Genomic DNA, 10,916 nt, shown 5'->3' on the forward strand with positions numbered 1-10,916 from the left:
ACCTGGGAGCCCCTGCAGGCCTGGACCCTGGGACCGCCCAGGCAGGACCCAGCTTCTGCGTCTCTCCGTCCTTCTGCCCAGACCCGAGCTTTGCAGGGGTGAGGCTGGGATCTGGCTCCCTGGGGAAGAGGAGGCTCCTGCTCCCCAGACCATCCTGGGGCCCAGCCTCCTACTCCTTCCCCAGCCCACCTCAGGGGCATGGGGCAGGGGCACAGTCAGGCCCCGGGGCAGGGCGCCACCCATTTCAGAGATGAGGAGAGGGAGGCCTCGGGAGGGAGGGCATCCAGCAGGGGCCCGTGGCCACCTCCCACTCCCCCCAGCCAGCTTGCCTTTGGGAGCACCTGGCAAGACCTGCGCCCACCGAGGCCCCTAAGTCTGGCCCACGGCCCCTCCCCCAGGCTCTCAACCCTCCCGGATTGGCTCAGAAAAGGCCGCGGTTCCGTGGTCCGAATCATGAAAGGTTTATCGAGAAGAAAGACAGAAAAGCAGCAGCAGCCAGGAGCAGTTCATGACGTCCTGGGGGCCGCGGTGGCACAGGTCAGCTGCCCCCAACACCGCCAGGCCACACCCTGGGTGCAGCGTGGGGAGGCAGCGACCCCGGAGGATGTAAACATAGGTGGCAGGCACAACCTGACCGGGAGCAGGAGCGTGCATCACAGTGAAGCTGGCCGAGGGCAGATGGGCCTGGGCCCCGGGGTGGGGGTGGGGGTGGGGCCAGTTTACTCCCCTGGGGCTCCCCTCTGTGCATTGGGCAGGACTGAGCAGACCCCAGGGCCTGTGTGGAATGTGGGGAGTTCTTGCTGGTCAACTTAGGTAGCCAGGACCTATGCGGGTCGCCGTCAGGAAGGCGCCCACCAGGACCCCCTGTGGTCCACGGGGTGTCCCCGCACCGGAGCGGGGTACGGCAGGGTCCGCGGTGGGAGGGGCTTGGCCTGCAGCCGCTGCTCCAGGAACCCGCCAGGGACACGGGAGCGACGGGGGTCCCCTCCCTCGGCCGCGCGGGCCAGCATCGCCGTGCAGCGGGCACAGATGTGCCTGCGAGAGCGAGAGCGACAGGAGACAGCCGTATCCACCGGCCCAGCTGGCCGGGCTCCTCTCGGTGCTCCCCACGGTCCTGCCCACCGCTGGAACGGCACCCCTCTGCGGCACGGCCGGCGTCATAGGCACTGCCTTCCTCTCTGACCCTCGCCTCGGAGGCGCCCCCCCCCCCCGCCCGGGGCAGGCCTCTGACAGGCCCCGGGGGAGGCTGAGGCCAGGCTGGGCCTCGAGCGACCTGGAGGGGTCAGCCCCGCGCCTCCAGCCCCGCCCCCGCCCGGCCCGGCCCCGCGTGTCAGAGGCTGTCGTACATGCGCAGCGTCTTCTCCAGCTGCTGGGCCACGCGCTGGTAGAAGAGGATCTGCTGGCGCAGGTAGCTCTGCATCATGTGCTTGAAGTCCAGCTCGCGGCGCTGGTGGAAGTGGTTCATCTCGGCCTGCAGGGCGAAGCCCACCACGCGGCAGCGCCGGCGGATGCCGTCCGCCTCGTCCTGCGCCATGCGGCCCTCGTCGCTCATGCGCTGGCTTTCCTTCACCTTGGCGAAGGCGCCTGGCGGGGAGGGGACAGGCGTGAGGGCGCCCCGCCCCCTCCCGCAGCCCCGCCCCCAGCTCCGCTGCATGTCCTGACCCGGCCGCTGCAGCCCCCTGCTACCTGTATCTACCTCCAGGACCAGGGGGCTCCTGTCCTGCACCGCTCGTGCTGGCTGCTCATTCAGCTCCGATGCCACCTCGTCCAGGAAGGCTTCCCTGCACCCCGGTGGGAGGTCGCTGCCAGGTTCCCTGGGCTCTGTGCCACCACAGCTCTGGCCATCCTGCGGTTTCCCTGACCACCTGCCTCTGTCCACATCCTTCCAGGGCCCTGGTGCCGCCCAGAGCGAGGCCTGGGCCCTGGCGGATGGTGAGGCGTCTGTGGCTCTGACTCGGGCCCCGTCCCTCCCAGTCCCTGGCCCTCCGTCCCACTCTGGGCAGCACCTGAAAGAGGTCCCTCGAGGTGGCACCTTCCCTGGCACCTGGCCCAGGAAGCCCCTGCACAGGCTCCTCACGGGCCCCCAGCTCACCAGCTCAGCCTGTCCTGTCCTGCCTTCGGGCCTCTGCCCTCAGAGCCCCTATTCATAATTCAAGGCCCGGATCAGGTGCCGCTTCTACACCAGAGCGCCCGGTGCCCCCTCCCCCATCTGCCCTCCCCGGGCTCCCACCCCGCCCCCACCACACCCACTGCCAAGGCCACCTGCCGTGTCTCCCACCCAGCCCCCAGGGGACCAGAGGAGCAAGTGACAGATGGGCAGCGGGATGAACCTGCACAGGAGAGCCACTGCGGAAGCATCTGGATCGCTGCGCAGCCTGGCAGCTCCGAGCCACAGGCGCTTTGGTGGTGGGGGCACCTGACCTGTGCCGGGCACCGCCTCCTCGGGGAGGGGGGGCGCTCTGGGACTCTGCCTTGCAAGGAGGTGGGGAGGGCTAGGGAGGGAGGCGGCACCCCCAGCCGGCTCCCCCCATGCCTGCCTCTCCCAGATGGTTGTGCTACCCTCACTCCAGTTGAATGACACTGCAGAGCGCTCTGAGGGAGGAGCTACAGCGGCCCAGGCCCAGGGCTCTGCATCTGCACGCCTTTAAAAGGAGCGGCACCCACATGGTGGGGCAGTGTGTGGCTCGCTGGCCAACAGCGGCCTTTCCCCAGGGCTGCCCATACAGCACCCCAAAGAAAACCTGCAGCCCCCAACTCCCAGCCCACTCGGCACCCCCACGGTTCAGCCCTGGGCAGAAGGGGACTCTCCACCAAGGGCCAGGAGGGGGCCCAGCGAGAGCCACCCTTCACCCCACTACTGTGAGGAAAAACTGAGGCCTGGATGGGGCAGTACTTGCCTAAGGGCTCCCAACCCCCTTCCTGGCCCACGGGGTGCCTGGCCCACAGGCCAGTCTGGGGTGGATGCCACCTCTCTGCAGGGGGCTCTGCGGGGTCTTCCAGGAGAACACGGGGGCTCAGGAAGGTCCCCAGGGGTGAGACGGGCAACGAGGAAGGTAGGCCAGAGCAGGACCCGGAATGCGAGCCCGGACCCCACCTTCCCGGGCAAGGCGGGCACAGGGAGGGCAGCGACACCCAGGAGGCCTCGGAGGAAGGCAAGGCGCTTTCTGCCACCGAGACTAAGGCCCGAGGGGTAGGAACAGACCAGGCACCACTCTGGGGTGTCCACGGACCAGCAGGGGGCTCGGGCTGGGGGGGCGAAGGCCCTGCGTGTCAGGGAGGCTCCCAGGCCCCTGTGCACCCTGTGACTCAGTGCTGCGGCCAGCAGCAGCTAACACAAACGTGTCCCACCCGACAGGCCGGAGTCAGCACAGCTGAGAGCTGGGGGCCCCCTCTGCCTTGGTGGGGGCTCCCAGGATCCCCGGCATGTTCCCTCCATGCCACCGCAATCCATCTTGCCGCCACCATGCGAAGGGAGCCAGCACCCACCCCCCACCCTGGGTAGGGGCAGGCTGGTCCCCTCCGGCAAGCCCCACCTCTCGCCTGGGACCAGCTGCCGCAGACGCTGATGACAGCTGCTCCCATCTGTACAATGGGAGAGCACGGTCCCTGGCCTACAGTGTAGCCGAAGGATCACTGAACTACGGAAAGCGTCAAAGACCACACCACCACGGTGCAAACCGCTTTTCTGTCCAGGAGTCCAGGAGCTCAGACAAGCACCAGCTGGACAGCTCAGGGCGGGATTCTTCTCTGTTCATGGAATTCTCGGAGGCCACATGATGGCTCAGCCTACAGAGGGGCCGGCACTGTGGCAGAGAGGGTAAAGCCGCCGCCCGTAGCATCGGCATCCCTCACGGGCACCAGTGGGAACCTTGGCTGCCCACCTTCCCATCCAGCTCCCTGCTAATGCCCCCCGGGAAGGCCACAGAGGACGGCCCAAGTGGGTGGGCCCCTGCCACTCACGTGCGAGACCAGGAAGGGGTTCCTGGCTCCTGGTTTTGGCCTGGCCCAGCCCTGGCTGTTGTGGCCATTTGGGGAGTGAACCAGTGGGGGGTGAGACATCTCGCTCCATTTCTCTCTCTCCCTGTCCTCTCCCACCACTGTGCCTTTCAAATAAATAAATCTTTTCTTAAAAAAAGGCCCGGCCAGCGCCGCGGCTCACTAGGCTAATCCTCCGCCTAGCGGCGCCGGCACACCGGGTTCTAGTCCCGGTCGGGGCACCGGATTCTGTCCCGGTTGCCTCTCTTCCAGGCCAGCCCTCTGCTGTGGCCCGGGAGTGCAGTGGAGGATGGCCCAGGTGCTTGGGCCCTGCACCCCATGGGAGACCAGGAAAAGCACCTGGCTCCTGGCTCCTGCCATCGGATCAGCGCGGTGTGCCGGCCACAGCGCGCTGGCCGCGGCGGCCATTGGAGGGTGAACCAACGGCAAAAGGAAGACCTTTCTCTCTGTCTCTCTCTCTCACTGTCCACTCTGCCTGTCAAAAAAAAAAAAAAAAAAGGCCCAACAGGAGCTGGCTCCACTTGTCCCCCAGGCCACAGCGTGTCCCTGCAGGGCGCCTTGGCCTTGGCCCACCTGAGAGTACAAGGCCCCTCCATGGTGCCCTGCAGCCCTGGGCCTGCCTCTGGTCCGCCGAGGACGCCAGCGGAGTGAGTGGCAGAGCGCCTAGGCCTCCGCGTGTCCTATCCCCCTTCTGCTCAGCTCCCCAGGAGTCCGTCCCTGGTGATGGCGGGGGCTCCCCCATCCGTCTGACACAGTTGAGGCAGACACCCCTGGGCTCAGATTCCTGCCCGGCTGCCTCTCACCCGGCTGCAGCACCCTGGAAGGTGGGGGGCGAGTCGCGCCAACCTGCTGCGTGGGATTTGCCTCCGTGCCCTGGCTGGCTCTCAGGTGGGGAGCCACAGGCCCCAGCTCGCCCTGGGCAGTCACCTGCCCCCGGCTGTGCCAGGACAGCTACTACCAGAGCCTCTCCTGCCGCCGCCCCGGCTCACTCTAGTGGGCAGACCAGGTGGGTGGGCCTCGCTCCTCTCCTTCTGAGAAAGGGTCTTGTGGCCCCCAAACCCTGCCAGTTCTGTCGCGGCCAGAGTCCAAGCCCCACTGCTAACTCAGCCCGGCCAGACCCCAGGCCAGCGTCTGGAGCCGAGTGAGCCCCCAAGGCCCAGCCATGCAGTGCCCCCAAACACAGAGGCACTGACTCCGAGGAACACCTCACACGCGGCCTCTGCCAACCCCGTCTCCCGACCCAGGGTTACAGAGGCCGGTCTGCTTCCCTCCCTCCTGCTACCAGGAGAGCCTGGGAGCCAAGGGCACCCTCTGCCCCAGCTCTGCCCTGAGCAAAGGTCCCCAACATGGCACGGGGAGCAGCTGTGAAGTCGCTGGCTCCCTCCTCCCGCTGCCCACACAGGAACACGCCATCCGGGGAGCCGGTTTAACCAGCTCTCCCAGGCCCCAGCGTGCGGCTCCACTTCCACACAGGGAGACACCTGACCCAGTGGGCCCTTGCCCGGCAGCTCGGAGCCAGATGGGAGGCATCCTTTCGCTGCCAGGCCAGACCCTCCCCACCGCAACCCTGCCAAGGCCTGAGAGCCCCGGCCCCCTCTCCCATGTCCTACGGATCAGGAAAGCAAGGCCCAGAGAGGCCCTGGCACTTCCCAGGGACACACAGCAAGCTGGGGACAAAGCCAAGACAGGAACTCAGGCCTCACGTCTTTAGGAGCTGGAAAGAAGAGGCTGGAGGAAGGAGATGAAGGGGAAATGGGTGGGACAGGGTGGGGGAAGTGGGGTGAGAAGGAGGCTGAGTCGTGGGCAAAGTCCCAGGAGGCAGCGGCCTGGGCAAGCAGAGCTGTGCTGGCTCAGCCCAGCACTCTCTGGGGTACCGGAGCTCTGCCTGGCGGCCCCACCCAGCATCCCCACTGAGCCAGGCCTGACCTCAGGGCCCAGGGGCCAGGGAGCCAGCCCCACGCCCTGCAGCTGTTCTTCCGGAGTTACCAAGCAGCCCCAGGGAGGACCACACCTCTCCTGACACAGGCCCTGTCCTCGCTGCCACCTGCCTGGTCAGCCCAGGGCCTCCGTCCTCAGGCAAGACGAGAAGCTAGGTCTGGGGAGAGGTGGGGGACGGCCAGGCCCTGGGCCCCTGGGTCTGCAGCCTGGCGCCCCCGTGTGACCTGGGCTGAGTCATTTCCCTGGCAGCAGCAGGCAGGGGCCCATCCTGTCCCTCCCCCACACGAGGGGCTATGAGAACCGAAAACACAGCTAGCCTTGGGAGGCAGCCAACACGGACATGTCCTTGGAGAAACGGCGGGAGGAAGGGACAGTCCCAGCTGGGCCGTGGACGCCCCATGCCGCTGCCCTCCTGTGGGCACCTGTTCCTTCCTCTGGGAACAGGGACAGAGCTCCTCCAGGACAGAGATAGGAGGCCACAGATAGGACACAAGGACACGGGAGCAGGGCCGCTGGGCAGCGGGCCTGCACACCGTGCTCTGTTACCCGGCCGGGGTGCCCCCTGCGCCCAGGGGCTCATCTCCGTGACCCCAGAGCCCTGTCCGATAGAGTGCAGGGGCTCCGTGCATGAGGCGTGAGTGGGTCAGGCACAGAGAGGAAGGCAAACAAGGAGGCCCCCCAGGACAGGGACCCCACGCCCTGCACGCTACCCCGGCACGCAGGGAGTCACCAGCCACCGCGAGCAACCCACGTCCACGCCGAAGGAGCGGCAGAGGGTCCGGGCGCCCCGGAGCCTACCTTTCTGCAGGTGGATGATGTCGGGGAAGTTGGAGAGCAGGCCCTGGTAGAGGGACAGTGTGTCCAGCATCTTGAAAAGGTCATTCTTGGGCTGCTCGGCGAACATCTCCCCCACGGCCTCGTAGGTGCGGCCCGTGTGGGAGATGGCGCTGTTGAGGGCCTCGGAGCTGAACGGCGGGTCCAGCTGGAAGGCGTGGCTCACGGCCTGGAAGGCGCTGCCCAGCTTCTGGAACTCCTTGCGGAAGCCCCCGACATGCTTGCGCACCAGCTCCGACGCCACGGTGCTCAGCTGCAGCACGCTGTCGTCCATCTTCTTGCTGAAGGCCTTGAACGTGTCCACGCGGTCCTCCACGTCCTGCAGGTCCTGGTGCTCCGTGGGGATCTGGAAGGTGAGCAGGAAGCTGGCGCCCACCATCTCGTCCCTCTCGGCTCGCCGCTTGCCCATCTTCCACTGCTTGTCGTCCAGGCAGCTGAGAAAGTGCTGGAAGCCCTCGTACTGCGACAGCACCGGGTGGCTGGTCATGTGGTCCATCCAGAGCACCAGCCGCCGCTTCCGCTTCTCGATGAAGTCCTCCTCGAAGCGGCCCGTGGCCTGCTTCTCCGGCAGGTGCGGCACCGAGATGACGGTGAACTTGTGCAGCAGCCGGTTGTAGAGCCAGTCGAAATGCTTGTAGCGCCGGTAGACGGGCGAGCTGGCGTGCGTGGGCGTGAGCTTGTAGGAGATGTAGCTCTTGATGCCCTTGAACTTGGTCTGTTTGGTGGGGTCCTCCACAGAGCAGGCAAACGGGTGGGGGTTGGCCTTCCACTGGGGGCCGCGAGGGCCCATCTCGATCGAGTAGGTCTCGGCGATCTTGGCCATCATGGGCACGTCCCCCAGGATGAAGGCCTCCACCCCGGAGCGCACGAAGCACGAGAAGCGGTTGAGGTTGCGGCCCACCATGCTGCCCCGCTTTGCTGAGGCCAGGCTGTCCTGCCGCTCCAGGGGCGGCTTGGGCCGGAAGGCCATGTGCTGGCTGGGGTAGGCGCCCGGGTAGGAGAGGTTGAGCGGGGGATGCCCGTTGGTGCCCAGGCCCCCCGCGCGCGGCTCCTCCACCACCGTGCAGCCGTCGTCCCAGTCATCCCAGTCGTCGTCCTCCTCGTCCTCGAAGCTGCCCTGGTTGGAGAGGAAGCCGGGCACACCGCCGCTCCTGGGGCTGTCGTACAAGCTTGCCTGGGTGCCCAGGGAGCCGGCAGAAGCGCCACTGTAGTGGTCAGCGTGAACGTGGTTGGCGGCGCCGGGACGGATGATCTCCACGTAGGAGGCCGGGAAGAGCCCGGTCTCGCCGCGGCTGTTCTGGCCCTGCAGCCAGCCGTCCAGCGAGGTCTCGCTGAAGATGACCAGGTCCTCGTCCTGCTGGATGCTGATCTCTTCCTTGTTTTCACTGTGGAAGTCGTAGAGCGCCCGGCCTTTCAGAGCCATGGCTGGGCCGGGGGCAGGGGGTCGAGAGGGACTGGAAGGAGCGGGTCCTGCCCAGCTCGCGGCCGCTCACTAAGATGTCCAAGGTTCCTTCCCCAGCTCAGTTTCCCGGCTCCTGAGGTGGGGTCTCTGCACCTGCGGATGCTGTCCAGCCGCCCGCTCTTTAAAGCAGTGTCCAGGGCCCAGCAGCGGCCCAATCAGGGATCTGGCCATGTGCTTCCAGGGAGGGAGGGCTCCCGGCCATGGTCTTCCTCCTCCCACTCCCAGAAGAAAAGTCAAGTGACCTGCGGGAGCCAGCTATGCAAGGCAGGGCAAGAATCCGACGCTTTCCACTGGGGCAATGTTCTAAAATAGAAGAGAGTCCCTGGGAATCGCGGCGCAGAAACCCAGGCAGGGCCCGCCCGCTGGCTCCCAGCTCCTCTGGCTGCGCTGGCCTGGGGAGGCGCTCACATTCCTCCGCAGATCTGCCCCTTCCTCCTTCCTCCTCCTCCTCCTCCTCCTGGTCCACCGGGTTCTCAAAAATCCAAGGGCGACGGGAGCAGCCTCCTGCGTCGAGGCCAGGGGTGGACGTGCCCGGCTTCTCCGCGGGCCGGGGGCACGCAGCAGACTGCCAACGCCTCGCCCCTGCGGGATCTGGCCTCACCCCAGGGAGGAGGGGGCACGACTTCTGGCCACTGGCTGGGCGGCCTCTTTTGTTTGCCTAATTCCTCAACACTTTGTGAGCCTGAAGCTGACCCCGATCGGAATCCAGGGATCCCCTCCTCCCCACCCCCGAGCGCCCGTGCGCACGACCCCCGCCCCGCACCGTGCGCTCAACTCAGCAGTAGTTCAGAGAGTGGGCTCCACGTCCGCGCTTCGCTCCGCCCCGCGGGTCCCAGCCGGTGGGGGGACGGGCTGCGCCCCCCAGCCTCCTTCGCCCGCACTCGCCGCCTGAGAGAAGCCAGCTCCAAAGCAAAACAAAACAAAACAAAAAAAACAGGGATTCCGGGAGGAGGCGTCCGAGACTGAGGGGAGGCGCGGGGGGCGGAGAGAAGCAGGCTGGGGAGTCGGGAGAAGTCCGCCGCACTTCCGCGCCGCCCGGCGGGGCAGGCACGGCCCGGCTCCGCCCCGCGTGGCCCGGCCCCCTCCCGCGCCCCGCGCCCCGCGCCCCGCGGTGTCCGGAGGGCGCGCCCCTGCCCTGCACCGTCCGGCAGCGCAGCGAGGAGGCTCCCTGGGATCCCGCCCGGCTGCGAGTCTGCGGGACAGCAGCCCCGGGCGCCGCCTCCCCGCCCCCAGCCCGCCCGCGGCCCGGAGTCGCCCCCGGGCCCCCGGGACTGCGAGCGCCACGCGGGGGAGCTCGCCCGCCGCCGCCGCCGCCTGCAAGCCGGCCTCGGCCACCCTCCTGCCTTTTCCGTGACGCAAGTGGAGGAAAACTCCGAAAGTTTGCAAAGCGCCGGGTTGCCAGGAGGGCGCCAGCGCCGGGCCGCGGGCGCGGGGCGTGGAGAGCCAGGGATGCGCCCTCCCCCAGGCAGATACGGCCAGGAACAGCCGTGCTCCGGGCGACTCGTCCGCGGGAAAGGCAGGCGCCTACACCTGCGGCGACGGGGCACGAGCCTTGGCAGGCCGGGCGCCGCGGCGCTGGGTGACGGCGAGGGCTGCGTGTCCTGTCCTGACAGCGGCGGCCACGAGGAGGGTGCGGTGGGTCCCGACCTCTGGCCCGCGGGACCTCTTTGGTCGCTGGCTCTGCCTGCCTCTTGCCTTGGGGGCCCCCGCTGGTCCCCATCCATTCCGCCTCTGATTTATTCGGTCTTGCGCTCAGGAAGCATCGACAGGGTAGCGACTGCACCAGGCCCTCGGGCTACAGGGACAAATAAGGCCTGGGGGGGTGGGTGGGCTCGCCTTCTAGAAGTTCAGGTGTGTCGGGAGAAGCGTCATGAAGAAAAGTGGGAGGAAAGGCACCCGCCTCAGCCAGGGTGGAGCAAGGATCCAGGAAGGCCTCCTAGAGGAGGAGGTGCCAACGAGTTCAGCATTGATCCTCTTTCCTTGGCGGTGCCCTGTAGCTAAACTTGCTGCCCCCGCATTCGCTGTCTTCCTGCTGTAGAGGAACTGGCACCAGGTGGTGCTGTTCCTGTTGGGTACCTTGGGCTGTTGGGGGTGGGAGGGCTGTGGCTCCAAAACTCAGACTCAGGGTGCAGGAGGAGGATCTGACTCCCCCTGCAGGGCTGGCGTTTGGCCATAACTGAGAGCCCCGGTACAAATGTGCACAGAAAGTACACCGCGGAACAGAGTGGAATTTGTGCATCCATATGTCAGAGACACTTAGGGCTGCTCCTTGGAGCGCCCAGTTCCCAGAGGGTTGGGCCGGTGAGCCTGGAACGCCCAAGCCGAGAAAATGGGAGGGGTTGACAAGTCTGTGAGCCAAGAAACCTCACAAGCGTGTCTGTCCCCACCCAGGGCAGCCGGGCTCTGCAAGGTCAGAGCCTGGGTAGGTCCCCCACAGCTTTTGGGAGCTCCCCCCACTTCTTGGGTTCTCTCGGGTTCACACAGCCTTTCTCCAACCTGAATTCACTCACACGATGCAGCTGACGGGATTTCTGCTCCCCCAGCCAGGGTCTTGGGCCACCCACCCACCCACCCACCCCCCACTTAGGGCCCAGCCACCTTGACTACACAACACTCCAGCTGCCCTGTGTACACCACATCTGTTATGAGTGGATTTACTCCACATCTGTTCTTCGTGTTTTTTTTT

At 66.8% G+C, this 10,916-nt stretch overlaps 1 protein-coding gene across 2 annotated transcripts; it reads right to left on the reverse strand.

The window, feature by feature from the left end:
• Window positions 1-437: 437 nt before the first annotated feature.
• Window positions 438-10,058, reverse strand: SNX33 (sorting nexin 33). Of its 2 annotated transcripts, XM_070054646.2 has the most exons (3): window positions 8,994-9,159; window positions 6,733-8,533; window positions 438-1,584 (listed from the first exon to the last, which is right to left on the reverse strand). In XM_070054646.2, exons 2-3 carry the CDS (start codon window positions 8,189-8,191, stop codon window positions 1,331-1,333), a joined length of 1,713 nt encoding a protein of 570 aa, XP_069910747.1. In that variant the 5' UTR covers window positions 8,192-8,533; window positions 8,994-9,159; the 3' UTR covers window positions 438-1,330. The 2 variants fall into 2 exon arrangements, with proteins under 2 accessions (XP_069910747.1, XP_069910746.2); XM_070054645.2 differs by lacking the exon at window positions 438-1,584 and having other exon boundaries at window positions 8,394-8,533; window positions 9,006-10,058.
• Window positions 10,059-10,916: the final 858 nt, after the last annotated feature.

This window comes from Oryctolagus cuniculus, chromosome 12, assembly GCF_051225735.1.
Source record: "Oryctolagus cuniculus isolate XC-2025 breed Fujian yellow rabbit chromosome 12, ASM5122573v1, whole genome shotgun sequence".
Classification (NCBI taxonomy): domain Eukaryota; kingdom Metazoa; phylum Chordata; class Mammalia; order Lagomorpha; family Leporidae; genus Oryctolagus; species Oryctolagus cuniculus.